This window comes from Cystoisospora suis (genome assembly GCF_002600585.1).
Source record: "Cystoisospora suis strain Wien I chromosome Unknown contig_225, whole genome shotgun sequence".
NCBI lineage: Eukaryota > Apicomplexa > Conoidasida > Eucoccidiorida > Sarcocystidae > Cystoisospora > Cystoisospora suis.
Genome location: NW_027153027.1, coordinates 22,675 through 43,259, shown reverse-complemented (window position 1 = coordinate 43,259; position 20,585 = coordinate 22,675). Strand labels below are relative to the sequence as shown.

The following is a 20,585-nucleotide window of genomic DNA, read 5'->3' as shown; positions in this document are numbered from 1 at the left end:
AGCCCAGGCTCTGTCAGCCGCCCTTGGCCACTACAATGCAACACGGCAGAGTCTGCGGCGTTGCCGTATTGACCCGCCAGTGCCGACACCAACTGAGCCTGTCCGGCTCACCCGCCCCCCAACCAGTCACCTGCAGCGGCACTCTGTAAACCCTGTGGACCATACATTTCTACGCCGGAAACAATGCTCCTCAGGGGGCTGGGCCGTTCGGACGGCCGATCACTGTAGAAGTTTGTTCTGATTTAGGCGAGATACTGAACGAACACGAACAGTTCGTGCGGTTACTGGGCTGACGGCACCATTGACGACAATTCGCCATACAAAGACAAGATGAAATAAGACAGTTTTCCAAAACATAACTCTCGACAACACGCCATCCGTTCACCTGTTTCTCGGCTAGAAATTCCGGCGACGAAGCCAAATAGTCCTTCAACTAAAGCGAGCGCTCCAGTCGTAAAATCGGAAGCCCGATAGGTATCGCTTTCATTATTATTGGATCACTGGCGTGGTTTGACTTTACGGGGACGATGAGAGTGGTGTGATAAGAGGTGTGGCGTACACGGAGCCTTCCGCATGTATTGTAATGAGCGTATCTGTCTCTACGCCTCGTTCGTTTTTTTGATAAGCGTAGCGATCTGTCATCTATCTTTTCTACGAAGAAGAAACAATCTTCTTGGCATAGAGAAGAGAGAAGAGAGTCTCTCCTCACTCTGCAAGCATACACCTGAACCGTTTCTTACTCTTGCAGATCATCTGGCTATCTATATAGATATGCTATCCTCTCACGTGTGGCACCACAACAGAAAAAAACAAAACACCCGAGCTTCCTTCGCACCGGACAAAAGAAAAAGCACCCTTTTTCGACGTGTGCGCTTCCTCCTCTGCATGCTAGTGAGAGAAAATACACCACCACTGACCAACCTGAGCCTTTTCGTGCACCAGCCAGATAGAGAAGAAAACGTACGCTTTCTGAAGAGGTGAAAGAAGAAACGACGTCCCCACCCGAAAAAGAAGTGAGGTAAAGACCGAACGCAGACAAATAGCTAGCTAGCTAGTCCTCTCCTCTTCAGAGAACGCCACCAACACCACCACAAACCACGACCATCTCTACTGGAATATATGCAGACGGGACAATCGTGGTCTGGTATCGCCAGGCACAAACACGTCTGCAGCCACGGACTGCGCGGCCGAGTCACCCCTCCACCAACCTCACTAGGTCTGGTGATGCAGTAGGGCATTGCAAATCTTAAAACAGCAGCCGTTGCGTCACGCGCCACGTACGCTTTACGATTCTCTTCGCACGCGAAGAAAATTTCAACCACACCATCACCATAATAAGAGTAGTCACAGTGGTCTTCAAATATCCGTATTAGTTGGCTGCTTACACATAAATCCTAGCAATCCATTTCCCGTTCGTGTAAGTTCACTTTCCCTTTCACGAAGATATGAGCGCACGTTCTCCACAAGCTTCTTCAGGTCTTGAACAACACGACAAACGGAGGTTCACCGGGTAATGGTAACAGCCGGGCCACTAGCAATAGCTCGAGGGAAGGAAAGCACGTACGCGAGTCTTAGAGCACTTTGCTGATCCCTCACACTGCACACGTCAGTGTACTTCTCGCCACAAGGATGTCTGTATCGACACCCCCCTGAACCCTCCCTCCTGTTTATGCACCACGATGCCTGCATACAGCAGCTGTGTCGGAGGGAGAGAGGCGTCTAATAATAGTTTATTACACGAGAAAAGGGTGGTCTGCAGGTACCACGGCGTGCGAGGTCTTGAGACACCCCATACTTCAAGTCTGAAGCAAGGCGAAGCCACTACAGCGTAGTGCCGCGTTAATGACCAAACACTGACACGACGGGGAAGTGCCATAAGACTCAAAAGAAGGCGACAGTCCTACTAAGGACTCACCGAGACCCCCACACCCCTCTCTATCCCAACTCTTATGGCCACTGACTCCAGCGTACGCGCCTATATTTCAGCAACCAGTCAACTCTGTTTTCTGCATCAGAATCCCCTCCCACACCACCCTTCCCCCGGGGTCACCCTTCAGGCTTGTCCTCGATGGTAATGTACCGGAAAAATGGTACCATTTGTCTTTCGTATGGAAAATAAGAACTCTCGCAATCACAAGAGTGCCACTCGATGACGTTCGGAGTCATACTGTTGATACCTCGCCTTCTCTCAGCCGCTTTCATCACTGAGTTGATAATACTCCTGCAGATGCACGCGTAAATCAAAATAATAGCCGCGCGCTTGGGCGCCCTGCCTACTCGCTCGCCACGTCTAGCTGCGCGGCCTTTTCAATTTGCGCAGCTGCGGACCGGCGCGAAGAAGTGAGGTACTCGCGGCGAAATCAACACCGCACGAAGGGAAGTGACCGACTGAATGGCAGGCAGTGATACGGCGGGAATCGTGTAACACCCGTCCAATCTTCTTAGAGCAGCTCTGCACAGCTGAGTTCCGGCGGACAAGATCAACCCCAAACCCTCGACGACCCGCGAGCGCGACAGCATCACACTGGACCGCCCACAACGGTAGGAAGTCGGGTCACCATGAAATCCACTCTGAGAGCACGCCACAGAAGGATAACTGGAACGATACAATCGCCTACTACAGCCGTGGTGGTGTCCATATAAGCCGCACCCCCATTAGCTGTTTTTTGAGCCGCTCTTCTTTCGACTGACGTCTCTCCCGCCCGCCCTCAGAGCCTCATGAGCGCTCTGCATAACCCCACTCTTGCAACAGAAATCAGATCAATCAACTGGCCAGCTCAGCAAGCAATGCTATTAGACCTGCGATCAGTCCATCAGACTGGAGACATATGATCGGTGGCGACTGGCTCGCCTCATCTCTCTTTTCGGTATCCTTTTTAGACACAGCATCATGTCGAGGCAACCGAACACGCAACTGCACATCTTTCATGGTGGGACTATCTCGTAGAAGAAGATACACGCTTTCTCCTCCCTCTGATGTCTTCAAAAAGCTTTTAACCCGCTCGACAGCTGTCCCTACTGCTGTTGTCACTGGATACTCCTCTTTAGAGGACATGCATACACTGCGGTCGTCATTACTCTGCATCCCGCTGTTACAAGAATCGAGCGTAATCGATTCCCCAGCGTCTCTCCTGCCTTCATCGTAACTGCTCACGCCACTGTAACAAGCAAGGCCCATTCTTGTCTCCTTTGCAAGATCTTCTCCCGCGACACTCGCACGGTGCTGGGTGCCTTTAGCACCCCAGGCCTCGCCGTGGAATGCTGACAGTGCGCCGGAGTTGCTCCCCGTCTGGCCGCTGTCCGTACACCTGCGGGACGGGCAACTGGACTCCCTCACCCAACCCCTTCCTTCACTATCCTCTACGTTATGCGGTATGTTTCTCTCTTCTTTCACGCTGCAAGACAAAAAGAGCGCTTCATCATTGGACAAAGCTAGCACTGTCGCACCAGGCCCATTGGTACCCTCCGTCCCTAAGGCTGTTGGCCTAGGGGTGCTTTGAGAAGCAGCCAGGCTCTTCTCTCCTGTGCTGTGACTCTCTTCAGGCCGCCGCACGGAGTCGCCCCGACCCACACAGGACCGATCCCGGGCAGTCGAATCCACAGACAGCACGGCAGATGAATCCACCAAACCAAACAGGTTCGGTGCGGATAAAGAGTCCACGGCAGACGGCCATGATCGTCCAGTGTTAGCAACAACGTCAAATGAGGAATGCTGCTGACCTAGCGTGCTGCAGCCGCGGTATAAAGACTCAGGGAAAATGGATAGACTGTCTCTGTCGTACCTGTCTCTCCAGACGACCAAACAATTGAAACCGCCGTCGTGTCCCTCACCAAGCTGGTACTGACTCTGCGCCTTCGGCTCGCCTTCATCGGCGAAGATGTAAAGCCGCTGATGTGCCACATCGACCGAGGCAAATTTACGCTTCCAGGAGCCTTTCCGTTTGGACCACAGAAAAACCTCAGCCCTTCCCGAGAGCGTTTTGACTTGGAAGTCTGCTAAGCTGACTGGCAACGGCTTCTGACTTGAATCAGGACATCGAATGCTTCCAGCCACGGCAACCTCGTTGCCTCGTACCGCGGGGGAGCGGAACGGTACAGGGGACGAGTAGTTTGACAGACAGTTCTGCACCTCTGAGACATCAATCAGACAACCTCCGCACCCGCCTACCGACTGCGGGTCCCCGGTCGCCGGGCGAGCATTCCCTGCCACGGCTGTCATCCTAGGACCCTCCGTCGCCTGCAAGGCCAAACCAAAAACCCGTGTCTCTTCACTAGCCGTTTCCCTGCATCTTGCTTCAGTCAAAGTCGCATGCAGAACATGTATTGGCGTTTCCTTATCTTGCCTGCCTCGAAAAGCTTCTGCCTCTGGCTGCGACACCCCCACCCCCGCCCCGGCAAACGGGTGGCTAGTCCCAGAAAGAATCGTTTGGTTGTCTGTGTGCTTCGCAAGCATCGCCTCGAGAGGGGGCGCTACTCCATGCACCCGCCAGTCTGCAGGAATCAGAGGTGTAGGCCTGAGCGGAGATGGTGTTCTGTTCCCGAGATCCGCGCCCCCGCCCGTATCAACCAGGGAGTCGCTCAAGTCCTTACGTTTCATCGAAGGAGTCACTGGGTTCCCTGTACGGAATCCTTGGAATTCGTCGGAAGTCGCATCCGGGATTCCCACACACTGCTGTCCAAAGTAGACTGTCCCCTCCAGACGCCGTTCAATGAGATCGCGCTTGGCTGGCATCGCAGGGACAAGCGCACCCTCTGGATTACTCGCGTTGTCACCCTGCTGCGCGCACTGAGCTTCCTGGCATTGCCCGTGAGTTGTAGAATCAGGACTTCTATCAGTCCGACAGATGCCGAACTGAGGGCCGCTGAGCCATGATACTGCCACTAACTTGTCGTCACCCACGCAGGTCCCCGTACCAGAAAGCGAGTCTTCTGAGCCCTCCCTATGCGATGCCCTGTCCTTCCCTGGACATTCTTCAAGGGTTGCTCTCACGCGATCAGGGCGATCATCTGCATTGTTCCTGGGGCTGTCCAAGACCGTCAGTGGATCGGCATGTGGCAGGGCCCCCTTCTCCTTGTGCAAGCTCCCGCGTTCCGGACCTGCTAACGGCGACGGGAAAGGAGACAGTCGACACTTGCCTCCACACTGCACCCGATGACTTAGGCACCATGTCGGAGTAGGGTTGAGCGCCCCAGACTGCCTGCGCAGAGGGCTTAAAGGTTCGGAGGCACATGTTACCAGTGGTGTAATTGGCGACATTGACAGGAACATCGGATAACACGGCGGCTGACAGTTTCCGTACGACAGAGCACCAGGAGATGCAGCCAGCGAGGGTCCACCTCCCGCACCAAACGGGGAAGGTCCGTAGAACTCTCGCGAAGACACGCTGCAGGCGATGCTGCTATGGCTGCAAGTGGATGGGGTTCCGTCGTGCGCGTACCCGTGTCCATCGGACTCCTGTATCGACCCCTTGCGGTGGCTAGGTCTTAGCAGCTCACACGATTCCTCGGTGTCATTCATATGCCGCACAGACCGCTGGCCACTCACGAAGGAGCCTAGTGACGACGGCACTACGTCTGAGTCACTGAGCAGCAGTCGTTCGTAGCCTAGCCACTTTCGGCCCAGCACTGTAGCAACACGAGACTGCTTCCGTCCGGATGATGAAAAAGGCGAAACCCCTGGCAGACGCTTCGATCCGCTTTCCGACCATGTTCCAGCTTGAAATAAAGCAGAGTCTGAAGGCGCCCTGTGGCGTCTTATATGCTGCAGCGCCCACTGGGACCCATTTGGGCTATCAGCTCCCAACAACAAATCTGTCCCAATAGACCCGCGCTGACTGACTTCCGGTGGAGGGAGAAGCACAGGGTTCGGAGTTAGCCCAACAGACGGATGCGGCGACAGAACACAGGACATCGAGAGCCTCTCGAGAACGCTACATTTCTCCGTCTGAAAACCGTCGTTACGAATATCTCTCCGTCCCCCGGGTGAAAACACCGAGCCAGTTGACCAGTAATGAAGGCACAAGCGCTGAGCTGTAGGACGGTTGGCAGGATTCTTTTGCAAGCACCACCGACAGAACGGAACCACCCATGGGTACGCAGAGCAGAGGGAGGGCGGCAGGCGACCCTCGCGCGCGCTTCTGAAGTTCATCGCTCGTTCCATCGCCGTTTCACACCTTGTGTAGAGGTCTAGAACAATTAAGCCTAACGCCCAGATGTCTACTGCGTAGTCATATCGTCCTCCTTCAAGCTGCTCGGGCGGGGCATACGCACTGGTCCCCACTCCCGTAGTGCGATTCTCAAATGCCGGCACAGACGGTGACAGCGAATGTTCTACGAATCTATCTGCATCGACGTCCTGGGGAGAACCATGACTGTTCAAGAGCGCGAGAAGGTGCACCCCGACTCCACAAGGCGTCCCTCTCCCTGCTGTTCCACAGTAAGAGGGTCTGGGGGCAGAAAGAACAGGAGATCCTAACACGCTACCTATCCCACTCCAAAACGTTCTTTGCCCTTTCGCCGGCGAGCAGCAACTTCCCTTAGGTGACGAGACAGGAGCCGTGCTACTCCTCTGTATTGAAGGGACCACTGCGTCCTTGGCTGCATTCCTCGCGACATCGAACTTGCACACGTTTGCTTCGTTCCAAACTGCAAGGTCCTGGCCCGCGCCTGAAGGGTCGCCCACTGACCCGAGGAGGTCCTGAGATCTGCCACGCCTGTTATCAGTGACTGGGCATTCGCCGCCTGCCACTACGACCTCGTCGTTGCACAGCCAGCAGCCTGTATCCCCACAAGTGTGAGGCGAACTCCACTCAGGCACCCGTCCCCCGCGCAGTAGCGACTCCCCGTCCGCACCACCCCGAAACCAGCTGCCCGCCGACGGAACAAGGGCGGGAGAACAAACAGTCCTCGCCGGTCTCAGAGTCGGCGACTGCTGAAAGTCCTGATCGTGCACTCGTCTTGGTGGCTGCCTGAGTACACACCCGCCCACGTCGTCACTGCAAGAAGGCGCCTCCGTTTCAGCAGACATCTCACGAGTGTCACCCGACTCCCGATTTTGCAAACCCCGCGGGAGAACGCATTCCAACTCCTTATATTTCGCCTGTACTGATGCTGTCTCATCCATGGATTTTACCTCCTCTTTCGAAGCGTTTCCACGTGAAGTAAGAGGACCTGCCTGTGTGGCCCCTGGAGGCGCAGGAGACCCGATGCTCCGTGGCGCACTCCCCGGAGAGGCAGCAACCGCCTCCACGATGGCCCTAGTGTCCGCTGGGTGCTGCTTCTCCGCAATCCTGACCAACGCACTGGGAGCTACAGTCTCACTCCGAAGGCACCGACTTTGTCTCTGACCCACATATGTGTTCGCCGAGGAGTCCGACCTTGTATGCTTTGGACTCAGGGGCTTGTCCAGACTATGAGAATGGCAAGCGGAACTCTCTTTGGTACAATCACTGACACGTCGTCTCCGCTGGATTTTTGCTAAAGTATTTGAGGATACGGACTTGCGTATGGGTTCTCCGACCTGCTGCTGCTTTCCACTTTTTGCTTCCGCCTCGTCACTGACAGCAAGGCCGAAATCACCTATTTTGACTGAGCCTGTCCGTTCATCAATGAAGATGTTTGACGGCTTCAGATCCCGATGCATCACTCCGCTTGTGTGGCACCGATAAAGCCCACAGACAATCATAGCCACGATCTCTTCGTTCCGGTCAGCATCAACTTCAGGAGTCTTGGCAATGTATTCATCAAGACTCATGCCACAGAGCTCCATTTGGATATATAAAGCAACATCCACTTTGTTGTTTTCAACACCACAGCTCCCCGTTTGGTGCCCCCACCGGCCTCCCTTCGGCTGACAACGTGCCCTTGGAGATGCTGAAAAACTACCAGCTTCGCTCGCACACCGGCCTTTTCCTGTACCTGCGACCTTACTGGTAGAGGAAGTCCCCTTGGAGCTCTTAACCCCTGACAGCCACCCGTTGGCAGATACCTCCGCTTCTCCGCTAGTAACTTGATGACAGCTCTCTACACCACCTGTCACATCTGCCTTTTCCCCTGGCACGTCACTTCCGCCTCCTGCTGTATTGGCCAACTGCCGCTCACCCGGAAAACCTCTCAGCTCAAACATGAACTGTCTACACTCACGACTACTACGCATTCCAGTTGCAGCCCGCTTCGCCTCGCCCCGAGTTGTGCTACTGGAAAACTTAGGCCTGCTCATAAACGATGTTTTCAGCATCGACGAGACTCCACCTCCAAGTGAACTGTCCGGTGCCGGACAGGAGACATGCCGCGGCAGACGGCCTCTGTGGCTAGAGACTGGTGCGGATGCGGTTTCATCCGAATCAGCGAAAACAATCTGGAGACCCCCCTCTCCATCATCGTCACTGGAGAATCCGTAACAGGGCCAGAAGTCGTCTGTAGCTCCGGATGCCGCAGGCATGGATTCTGATGCATGCGCTGCTGCTGGCCTCAAATCTACACCCGAACACACCCGGACTCGGTTTGGACGTGTGTCCATCTCCGGATGCGCGTCCTCAACCGAGCGGTTTGCATTACTATGCCCTTCGTCCATGTGACTCCTCTCACGTCCCGCAAATATACTTGCCCTCTGATCACCTACGTAATCGCCAGCGCACTGACTAGTGACGAATCTACGAGGTGTCGGCGGCTTCCCCACAGGTGCACTTCTGCTGCTTTCAAGACTCTCAGCACTTGTAGTACTTCTTGCTCGTACCAAGGCCTGTCGTCTAGTCATCTCCAGCGCTGCACTCAAACTCCGAGACAATTGTCCGACATCCCTGGAAACGCGGCGCTTGGTTTCTTCGCCCTCCGCCAGAGCTCTTTCACCGCCAGCCTCGGCGCTGCCCAAGATACTGCCGCCATTCTCGTGCTGTAGCTCATCGCCTGAGCTCTCTATCAGGGCTTCCGTCCTCCTCACGCTCATTCCCGGCAAGGACAGGGTATTGTGACCTCTCGTCCCCCGTCTGAGGTGCAGGCTTCCGTCAGAAATTGCGTTTCCGTGATATTCTCCAGACGCTAGCATACCCGTGACCGTTGTCTCGGCAGCTGCGCTGCATTCAGGTCCCTGACTAACAGTTCTCTCCCAGAGCCTGAGGCGGGCAATTGCATCTCTGCCTCTGCGAGTCTCTTCCAGCACACGTCTGCTAGCCGGATGGTCGCCCCCGACCCGTTCTGGCCATCTGGATTCAGTGTACCCGCCGACCGGTTCACCTTTATGATCGTTCTCAATGCCTTCATGCCGGTGAAGCTTGCGTCGTTCTTCAGTGATTGTAGGTGCTGCCGCGTACGCAACACCTCCTGAACCGCTTGAGACATTCGACACTTTCGCTTGATCCCTTGAAGAAGGCGCTATCGCCGGACAGGCGGCCCGCCCCTCCCCCCCTCCAGACACCCGGTCACGGCTGTCGGTAGCAGGAAAGTCACTTTCTCTCGAGTGACAGTGGAGCAGCCTCTCGTATTCTCCACCGCCGCAGGGTAGCGCATTCTCCCCGTCCAAACGGTGATGTCCGTAAGAACTTGTAGAGGGAGACCGCAACACCTGTTGTTCATCACCATGTGATGGCGGAGACGAGACTTCTACCCAACTGTTGAAGTAGCGCACAATGTTCGGATGAGCGTCAAGACGCCGTAGACATTGGACTTCGCGCAAGAAGACAGCCATGCGTTCATGAATGCGCTGTGAGTTCGCTGCGAACTGAAAGCCGACAAAGCAACACAAGAACAGAGGAGAAGATTTTGTGAGATGTCCCTGTCTTCCCGCTCTTTAACAACCGCATCCGCTTTCCCCACAGCTCAGCGGTCCTGCTCTCAGCTAGAAGCGTCTACGTTCTTCAAACGTACCGGTCCTGTTTCTCGCGTAAGTCCCAGAATTAGGCACTCAGCGCACTCGCGTTCTCCCGGGCTCTGTATGGACAGCCGCTGTAGTATCCCGTGCCGCTGCCAGACCGCATTACGTCATCATCACAGAGGTGCCCCCTACTACTGTGCACAGACCCTGGTAATCGCGAGTCTTTGCGAACAAACGCTCGTGAGCCGCTGTGTAATCCCCTCGATAGCCGTGTTGTACCGAAGGTAAACGCAGTACCGCTGCATACATCTCCATTCTGAGAGATCGGCTTGACGGTCCGGCATTGGTAGAAATCACCAAGCGACGACAACTAACTTACTTTTATCTCCTTGATCGCGTACATTTGGCCATCAAGGACATGCCGAGCCTTCAAAACTCGACCACATCCTCCTGCCCCTGCGACCACGATATCTCTGAAGTCCCGGCAGAGCCTTCGAGACGACACTGTGATCCCGTTCAGCCCTCCGTCCTCGGCCATCCCCACTCCCCCTGTACTCTCTTCTTCCACTCTTTTCTTCTTCTTTTTCTTTCCTCCTTCTCCGGAAGTTCCCTTCCCTCTGCCCTCATCGCGTTCCGCCCTACATTCTCTCCCACCGGCCTGTGTCAATGAACTGCCCCGTACAACGCAGCCGGTCCCTCCTTTGACGGCCCTTTGGGCTGCGGGGGTTGCTGGCGCCGTGGCAACCGAACCCAGCACAACGGCGGAACAGGAATCAGAATCTTCGTCGCTTGGGCAAGTCGAGAGCTGCAAGGCAGGCCGCCGAAATAATTGCTGACAGGTAGATTGCAAGCTTTCTGTTTGGTCCGACCGAGAACCACGTAACGGCGTCGCGCGAGTTCCACACGGTTCGTCATGGTCGACATTAACCTTAGTATCACTTGTCGTATCTTGGGAAAAGACGTGACACCGGCAGGTGCCACTTTCCGTTGAATTCTCTTCTACTCTACATGGGTACAGAGAAGGAAAAGGAACGCACCTGGAGAACGAAGAAACCCTTTCTTGAGCTTGCTGGCAGGACGACAAACGTGTTGAAGAGGAAAGGTACGCCTCGTTACCGGAAGGAGACGCTTGGTTACCACTCTCTCCTGCACATCTCGCCGATGGCATCGATTCTGGTCTGCTACTTCCATGAACACTCTGTACATCAGGGTCTGCGGATCTGAGGAATGGTGAGCGGCTGAAAGGTGTGACTATGCCACCCGCGTTGCGGCCCCCGGATCGCATCATCGCGGATACCCCCTACGAGTGTGGACTGAAGAACACGTAATGCCTCCCCACCTTCGACTTCAGGCGAGAGGGTGAATCCGTCCTGCTCTCCAACGTCATTCACGATCACTTCTGGTTCTTCACCACTATGAAAAATAGTAGCCCCGACTGAATCCCCTGTAAGAAAGGGAATAGTACCACGTAGCTTGCAATACAACAGCGGGACGTAACACTCGAGTCGGCAGTACGCAGACAGGCATGCTCAGTCAGTAGGAAACGCCTGACTCGTGGAGGCCTTCTGAGAACACAGTGGCCTTTTGGAACAGACCACTAAAAACCAGTAGGCGGGGACAGAGAACGAGACAACTGCACGGACTTCTTCGCCACCTCAACACGTGCGAAGGAGGATAGGCAATGTAAAGAGACCTGCCCCCATGCACTTGTCTTTCCTGCTCTGCCCTGAAAACGAACGAATCCACGCAGTGGGCTATTACAAGCACACGCATACTACGCAGGGGATCACGGAGAAATCGGACGAGTCCTGATCACACGACTATTCATTGCCAGTCAGCATGACGCTGTCACCTCCACACCAATCCTTCCACCACCCGGAAAGAAAAGCCTTCACTAGAATGGCATAACTTGGCGCACATCCATGCACCGTGATGTACTGGCTGACTGACTGGTGAACCCTGACCAACAAACGGACAACCACGCCACTATTCTCCACTCGCCCCTCACTTTCTTCTCTTTCGACGGACTTACGATAGAATGGCACATAAGACCGTACCCCTGTGTCCTCCCTGGTCTTCCACTACCCCGCAGACTGCAGCAGGTGCCACCAAAAACGCACTCGCCAAGACAAGCGAGCCCAAGATAGAAAGCCTTGCGGGAAAAGAACACCTGCGAAGGTTGCAACACAACCCCACCAGTAACTAGCAGGTGTTTCTGTCCAAAACGAAGCAACGTCGGGACAAGAAAGAAAAGATTCACACGAAGGAAACATAGAGAGCGGCCATACACTCGAAATTGCAGGCAGAACAGGGAGGGGCGAGCAGCGCTGAAAAAACAACGGCGCACCGCCTCCTCGCCTGACGCGTTCCGCAGGCACACCACCTCTCTTTTCCAGTTCAAAGGAAAAACTGGTGTCGTCCGCCTTGCCCCATTCACACAGTCAACGACAAGATAGGGGCACGGGTGGACCACAGTGGTACCCCAAACTGCCTGTCCTCAAAGGCACAGCCATGGAGACGCGGCGCAGTAACACTTACACTAGATAAGACTATTAGGCGTCTCACGTCCCACTTCAGACCGGGTGTGGCGGCCGCGAAGCCCATCCAGGAGGTATGCGCGGACCCTCCTCTTCCTTCTTGCTCTCTCTTCTTCTCACCACACAACATGCAGTGCTTCCCTGCAGGCTCTGTTGGCTAAACAGATTGGTGAATCTACACTAGTCACCAACTTGGCAACTGAACCAGCTTGGGAGTCGATGCATAGAAACAAACACTCGATCAAGTCATGCAATCGCGTGCACTTCTTGGCCCTCCCTGTCACGAGCCACTTTTCCTGTCCCTCAGAAGAAGACAATCACCCGCCCTGCCAGACACCCGGAAACTAGGAAGGCGTCTGACCATGAAACGTCTCCTCATTTTGCCAGGTCCATCGATTCTGCCACGCGAAACAGGAGCTTGGAGACCGATAATCTCTTGTCACGTCCTGTTAACCTCCGATAGCCTGCACCACCTTCGGTCAAAGACTGGTGTCCTCTCCCGCTTCTATCTGCATTCATCAGCAACTCTCCACACACGGCACAGCAGCCCAGGCAGCGATAGCATATACTGATTGCCACCTCAAGCTTCTGTCTACTCGGTGGTCCCCTTCTTACAATCCCCAATGAACGTCAGAGAGTCCGGGAATAGAAATCAAACACCCCTAGTCCACCCGAATCTCTCCAGACTGTCAGCTATGCAAAGAAGAATGACGACACACACAAGTACATGCACAGATCGGTCAAAGATCAGTTTTCCCATCCAAAAAGAACTTCACCAATGACGTAAAAGAGAGCCTCGTCGGCAATCTTCTGTCAGACAAGAACAACGCCCATACAGCAGAATTTGCTGCCGCCGTCGTGCACAGAGTTTGCCGCCTCATCAGCAGAACATTGAGCACTTCATGCACTTCCGTTGCCAGCAGAGACGTATGGCGGCCGAAACGATCTACATCAGCTCTCTCTCTTCAAATGGGAATCTCCCTGTATTCTCTTCGACTGTTTTTCACTGTAGTGCGTCTTTCACCTTCCCCTTGCCTCGTGACAAGCACTCAAAAAGAGACATGCATGCAGGGGAATGCACGTGTTGAGTGGTGGTGAGTCGCCAATGGCGCTCTCCTTCCTCTCATTTGATCCCAACAAACGTCTCGCAGTACGTTGAGAAACTCCGGTAGACAGGAGACAACGGCAAAACAGGAGAGTCACCAGAAAAATTCTCCCCGTCTTCCGCATACGTCACGTGTCGTCCGCTTCCGCCACGCATGCGGCATATTCAAGAGGAAGCAAAAGGACGTCTACAAACACCGGGAGTGCTTGTCCTCGAGCTGCCTGAGAACGTCGCGGGAGCTTCTCTTGCTTCCAAAACGGAACGGCTAACAGAGGAGAGAGAAAGCGAGAGAGCAAAACAATGGAAAAGGGCAAGGGAGGGAGAAAGACACATGGACAGACACACCAGCCTGTTTTCTTGTAGTCGTAAGTGCTAGATGGGAGAACTTTGTAGTAAGCTCCGCTCCACTACGAAACGAGAAGGGAGAGGTGGCTTGGCGGTGCACGCACCAACTGGATGTAAAGAAGGTCCTGCCAACACAGCCACGCCCAGTATTCATTCCACCAGGATCCTCGACACTCCTCCTCTTGCGAGAAGAAGGCTTTCACCCCGACTACTCTTCGTACGTCTTTCTTTTCCTCCGACGCTCATCCCGCAACAACACCTCTGTCTCGTCTGTCTTCTTGAATCAGCACCACACCTCGCCCTTTATCAAATACACGGAAACTACCTACCTATCTCTTCCCCGGGATCATCGCGAGACAAACAGCAGAAATACAGACAATGTTGCCCCTCTTTTGTCAAGTCCCTAAAGACAGGTAGCACTTCATTTTATCATTCCTGCCACCATACATAGACCTGGTTGAAGGCTAATAATAATATCTCTCCGCTTCCTACTGAGTAATCATGGATGTCTACATGAACGCATGCATCCATATATCACACATCTACGCCCGTCAAGGAAGACAATCGCTGGAACTCCACGCATCGCCCATACCAAGGCCGAGAGCGGCCGCCCCAAATCGAGAAATAGTCCGGAGACACCGCGTGCCTGACGTCGATAGACCTAAGGTGAAAGGCGGCAGGATTTGCAGAAAGTAGCTGGCAAGTTCAGACCTGTGAAGACACCAAGCAGCCCCCCCTCCCTCGACGGCTTCATAGATAGATACGTAAATAAAGAGGCCCCGAATCGATCGGACAGCTTCAGCTGCCTCTCCCCCTTTGATCACAACACACCAAGTATCCTTTCCTAGTGTGAGAAGAAGATAGGAACACCACAGTGGAAAGAACCTTGGCTTAATTCACTGCATTCATTTGAAACCTCGCTCGGTTCCACAGACATTCACCCTTGAAACAGTGAAAAGAAAACAGTGTGGGGAGCCACGTCGTCAAAAAAAAGAGAAAAAACACCAGAGCAGTCGATTCTTACGCATGCTCATCATCTTAATGCCTGCACGCCCGCCCCTTCGATTGACTGCAGCAGTAGAGGTAGCAGTAGGAGGACTCGTTTCGTCGTCGAACATACCGCCAGTAGTGGTAGGACTAACCAGGTGGAAGAAAGAGAAAGGCCAAGGGGATGGAAGGAAGTCAAAGAACACCTTCTCCCTAAGAACGCTCGCCAAGAAATACAACAATACGATTGACTTTGTTTCCATGTATACATATGTACATATACCCGTCTCAAATGCACATCATTAGTAGACATATATCTGCATTTTTCATTTGAGGTGCCTCTGGAAGAGAGGAAGAGAGGGGACAGTGTTTTCATGCCTCCTTGGTAATCGTCACCACCGCCCGCAAACCCACAACAGCGAATGAAAACAAGCAAAACGACTGCAAGGAGGAACCAGAGGAGTGGAACAACAGACCAAGACAAAGGGACATCATCAGAGTACGCATATCCAGCTCACTAACTACACTCCGGCCCCCCAGCCACTGTTAGTACAAGTACTAGTGGGGCTGGTGCTGGATTTTCGTGGCTTATGCAAATTTTTTACTTTTATGCTCCCTCTTCACACGCTGGAACTCTTACGAAGACACCACAAAAGAGATAACGAACGCCGATGGTATATACGAGGATACCCAGAAACTCTCTCAACACCTCATGCGGGTGTAAACTAACACGTCTCCCTCGCTCCAGCGTCTATCATCACGTCAAGACAACTGAGCATCCAGCCCGCCCTCGGCGCCCTAATTCGCCGAGAAAGATTCCTGTCCTACAGGCACAAAGAATGAAGAAGCGATGGCTACACCAGCCTTATCCTAACACGTCAGCAAGAAAAATGACTACAGACGATCGACAGCGAAGACGTCGCTTCAACACCTTTGAAACCCGGCGTCCCAACAAGAACAGGAAGAAGAGGAAGGACACGGACAGGGCCGAAGAACGAAAGGCAAAACCGTGACAGGCAGGCAGACAGACTGGTACGTGGATCGGGGGAGTTAATTGGCTGAAGATGAGTCGCGTAACAGGCAAACGCGACTTCGCAATGTCGTGTCAGACTTATCAATGGGTATACAGATATCTGCGCATGTACGTATGCAAAGGCATATATACATACAGGTGTGACCGATTGTTCACATTCTCAAACGACGTGCATGATGTACGCAGGTCTGCTACTCCATATGCTCTCTCGGTTACATCAAAACGTTTCATGCACCATATGGACAGAACGAATATACCTGGAAATAAACGCCTTGACATGTAGACAGGTAGGAGGTGTACCCAGATCCCCTTTGTCTGGTCACGGCACACAGACTCAGGTCATAGGAAAAGACGGGGGATTCGCCTTGGCGCCTGTCTTGCCCCACACACACGCACAACTCCCCCTTCTTATCCTTCTCGGACGTACTTGTACATCATGCCATGTGTATACACCATGGACGTATCGAGAGATGCTTTGCTCCAATCAATATACCGTCCTCCCATATACACACCAGAATGCTACTTCTTTCTCTCTCGACAAGATAATCCTCTTTTTTGGTCTAATAAAACTGCTCTTTGCAGGCAGGACAATACGGCAAAATGGCGGGTATGACACGCACGCGTAATATCGGAAATACTAAACACGGAAGAGCAAAGAGAGACAGGAGGAATAACCTGCAAAGTATGTACACATATATACAAAAACACTGGTTCTCTTTTTCTCTCCCCCTCTCAAAGAAGAAAACTTGTACCTACACTCGGCCCTCCCGAAGATAGTCTACACGAGTATACTCCGTTTACTTAAACCCTTTTTCATAATAGACTCCTACAGTTAGAGGAATGCGTTTCTCAGTTCTCGTTCCTTATCTCTCTCTAACGACGTTGCCTTCTAATGATGAACGGCGAGAGACCAGACCATACAGGAGACAGTGAGATTACTGTGACACAGAAAAACCATCCACGCAAACGAGGACAGAGGGTGGTATACGAGTGTGACACTGTGTGATGTAGATCAGCTTTTCTTGTTCTCTTTCTCCAGACTTTCCGGTCTCTTCCATGCAACTCGAGATGTACATACACACAACCAAACGATCTCGGCATCAATGACCTTCAACTATCATATGGTAAAACAGCGAGTCCACCTCTGGAGTTTTGGCTCTTTTCTGGTCGTTGTCTGGCTACGAAGTCGAGCCACTTTATGTCTGTCTTTTCCTCCGATGTTCTTCTGAAAAGCGGACCTCCGATGGCATGAACGAGGAAGACCCCCGCAGAGATATGTGTATGTATGTGTAGGGTGTAGTAGCACTTGACCCTGGAGTGTGGAGATGTGGTCAGGACAAGAACGGTGGTACGGTGACTGGTACGTCGATGCGCATGCACGCGGGTAACAAAAAAACGAAGCGACACTCGTGCGGTCCCAGCAAAGAGGAATTTCGTAGAAAACAGATAAGGGGGAGAGGGAAGTAGTAGTTGGTGAGTAGGTACCTACTACTACTACCCCTACTGCTATGGCAGTAGCATGGTGCTGTTTTTCTCTGGATGAGGGACCCCCCGGACAAGAAGAGACAAAAAGCTTAATCAAATGAATGCCGTCCCCAGGATACCACCTCCTTGTTTTCTTCTCTGTTTTCTCGCACTCGCTTCGATAAACGGGGCAGAACCACGAGCGGTAACGACGACCCGCTCGATCTTCTTACACGCCCTGACCTGACCTACCACTACTACTCCGAGGAGGGTAGCGCGGTACGGTTGTGTACAGGGAGACTTCCTTTGATATCAGTGCGATACACATTCGGATATACAGATGAATACATAGGAGTCACATGAATGAATGTGTACGTAAATCTCTCAAGGAGATGGCGCGACGACAATAAAACACGTCACGCGGTGGGAGTTACGCATTCTTCTTTCTAACGGCAACGAAAAAAGAAAAATGTCCTTTCCTCTTCTGTTGAAAAAGAACAGAAGTCTCCTCCAACAAGAATAATCGTTAGTCGGTCAACATAAGCAATGATCGTATTCAGTAGTCTTTCCCGGGGAGACTTACTCAATCGACGCAGGTCTAGCCTATCATCGAGCGTACGACATCGACCGCCAGTGTGGCCACCCCCCGTTACTGTCCCTACACCCTAGTCATCGTAATACAACTACTGAACTGACACATCCACAGATTTGTCTGTACAACATACACCGCAAGTCTTGGAGAAAAAAGGTCAAGCGACAACAACGTACTGTCGAGAGTATGGAAAAGAGAGAAAAAAAAGACGTGGATATCTTCAAAGTGGGTGTAAAGTGCGTTGCTATGGCCCCTCAAAGGACAATGAAGATCGAAGATCGCTCCTTCTCCCGTTCCCCCAAGAAACGTAGTTCAGGTTAGTCCGCGCACGCAGGCGATTAGGAGAACTACCCCTTCTCCGTCAGTTCCCAGATGGAAAAAAGGAGGGGGAGGGATAAGAAAAAAGTAGTAGCAGATCAACACCGAGGGCGCTAACCTCTTGTGAAACGCACGCACCCATTGATACCGCTTTCTCTCTATCTCCTCTGCCTAGTCATTCCTTGACTGTCCTGTTGTCTTCGTATCTGCCACAGACGGAAACGAGAGAGATAGCCAAATCTCCCCTATCCTTTTGTACCCCAGCAGAAAGGATCTATCCACCCTTTGACAAAAAGTCCTCTGTTTCCCAACTGAAGAGCTGATCAGACAGCGGGGGAGGGGAAGGCACAACGACGCCAAATTTCCTCCTCTTCTTTTCTCTACCGAGCAAAAGCTGTAGTTCGTTAAGCTGTACAGACACAGGAACACATGCATATAGGGACGTCATACCGTATACTGTTTTTCAGGACGGAGTTGAAGAAAGGACGTCGTATGAAGTTAAGAACGAGCCACTAAGAAAAAAGAGTTGATGCGAGGGACGAAAGAATGAAAGAGAGGCTAAAGGCTTCTCTACACTCAGCATCTATACATATAAGACAATACCTCTCATGAAGAGAAACAAGAAGTTCTGCAAAAGACTCAGACCGCGCAAAGACTAGAATACAGGTGACGGCTCCGGATGGTACAGCTTCCAACCACTACCAAGAAGACTGGCTCCCCCGCTCCCAAGCTGTTCATGAGGTGACTGCTATGGCGGCCAAGAACAAAAAAGTTATCCCCTCCCCTCCTGTTGATGAAAAGACCGGACGAGCCGACATATGCTTCGCCGCCGTAGGCAATGATCTCTGAACACATACGAACAGCTCGGTGTCTGTCACGTATCGTCGATGAACTAGCTACCTAGTCAATCATTCGGCGGACACGCGGGCGATGAAACAGACTACCGAACGGCAATCTATCTACCCATGAGGACAACTTCGATACACACACACACCACTGGGCAGCCCGGCATGCAACAGAGACACAGAGCTCTTTTCCTGATCACTAACTTCACAGGTACTCGTTCTCAAGTCAAATGCAGGTGAATACGAGGAAAATCTTGGAGAGGCAACCAGCCGATGCACATAGGACGACGAGCTACTGAAGACCGAGTAACTTACCTGCGGAGGAGCGTTCAAAACCTGCTGTGTGCGACGTCACGACATAACGGTAGGACAATCGACGTCTCGGACGAGCCAGCGTGCCTGCAAAACTAAAAAACCGTCGTGGATTCAGATAACAGAAAATCACAGAAGGCGACTCTTTCAGCTCAAGAGGGGAAGGCGTTAGCCCAAAAGCAGCAACTTCAACAGATCCGCATAGCCGCAAGGGGCGGTTATTTCGATAGATGCCGTCAAAAAAGGCAACGGCTCCAAGCAAGCTACGCAGGAGAAGAGACCCCGCTTCTTGAGAGGCTACAGGAAAAGAGGGTAGACGTTGCAGCGAAAAAAAGAATCTCCCGCAGAAACTATCTCGAGCAATGCCGGTGCTCTGTGCTCGCCTCGCCCCTGCGCGTCTCCAGCACTCCGGGCAGGTGCGGAAGCCCCTTTGTTGTCAGATGATGGTCGCACGGTAAATGTGGAGGGATAAATCTCCTTCTTGGAGGCATACCGCTACGGCACTGCTACAGCAGGGGCAGTCTCCGCGCAGAAGAAACTAAATTGTTCAGGTATGACGGGTGGAGCCGGAGGAGGGCCAACAGCGGCACCGCTGCGTACAAAGGAAAACGAACAGGGGGTCGCAGTGTTGTTTCATTCGAAGAACGGCAAAGGAGGGTGAACACTGAAAAAGGGTTAAGGGCGGGAAGATTATGTCTTCGAGCCAGGCCTTCTACTCTGCAGTAAGAATGTGTACACGTTTTCGCCGAACGTTCAGTCACTGCGTTACTCTGGCATTCTCTCGCATTCCAGATGTTGGTTCTTCTAAGCAACGCACGCGAATGCTGCTGCTGCCCTGTCCGCGGAGGCGGTCGACAGGAGGAGTGCCCCCATGGTATGAGGTCTACTGGGGTCCACCGAAAAAGGAAAAAACGAACTGCAAGATTCCTGCTGTCTGGACGGAGTTCCTACAACCTGAAGCTGGGGCTGCGTCACACTACTCCGGTTCAGGGGCTGCTTTCCCAACAGTCAGGCATGACGCTCCTGATACGCTCTGCAATGTGCGGCGGGGGTGCGGCCGGCGTGTGTTCAGCCGCAGTGCCCACTGCCGCTAGGGGCTGGACACGGCCTGTGCACCCAGGCCCCCAGCGTCGGCCAGAAGGACAGAAGTGCAGTTGGTAGACAACCACTTCAGTAACGAGTATACGCCAAGTTCTCTTCGCCCCTCTTCATCATCACTGGAGCAGTCTGTTTACGACA

At 53.0% G+C, this 20,585-nt stretch overlaps 1 protein-coding gene across 1 annotated transcript; it reads right to left on the bottom strand.

The window, feature by feature from the left end:
- Positions 1-2,764: 2,764 nt before the first annotated feature.
- CSUI_000597 (eif2 kinase if2k-b) lies at positions 2,765-20,375 on the bottom strand (the record flags this gene model as incomplete). The annotated part of the gene is made up of 3 exons (XM_068060831.1): positions 19,350-20,375; positions 10,188-18,598; positions 2,765-9,715 (listed from the first exon to the last, which is right to left on the bottom strand). Exons 2-3 carry the CDS (start codon positions 11,094-11,096, stop codon positions 2,765-2,767), a joined length of 7,860 nt encoding a protein of 2,619 aa, XP_067927193.1. The 5' UTR covers positions 11,097-18,598; positions 19,350-20,375.
- Positions 20,376-20,585: the final 210 nt, after the last annotated feature.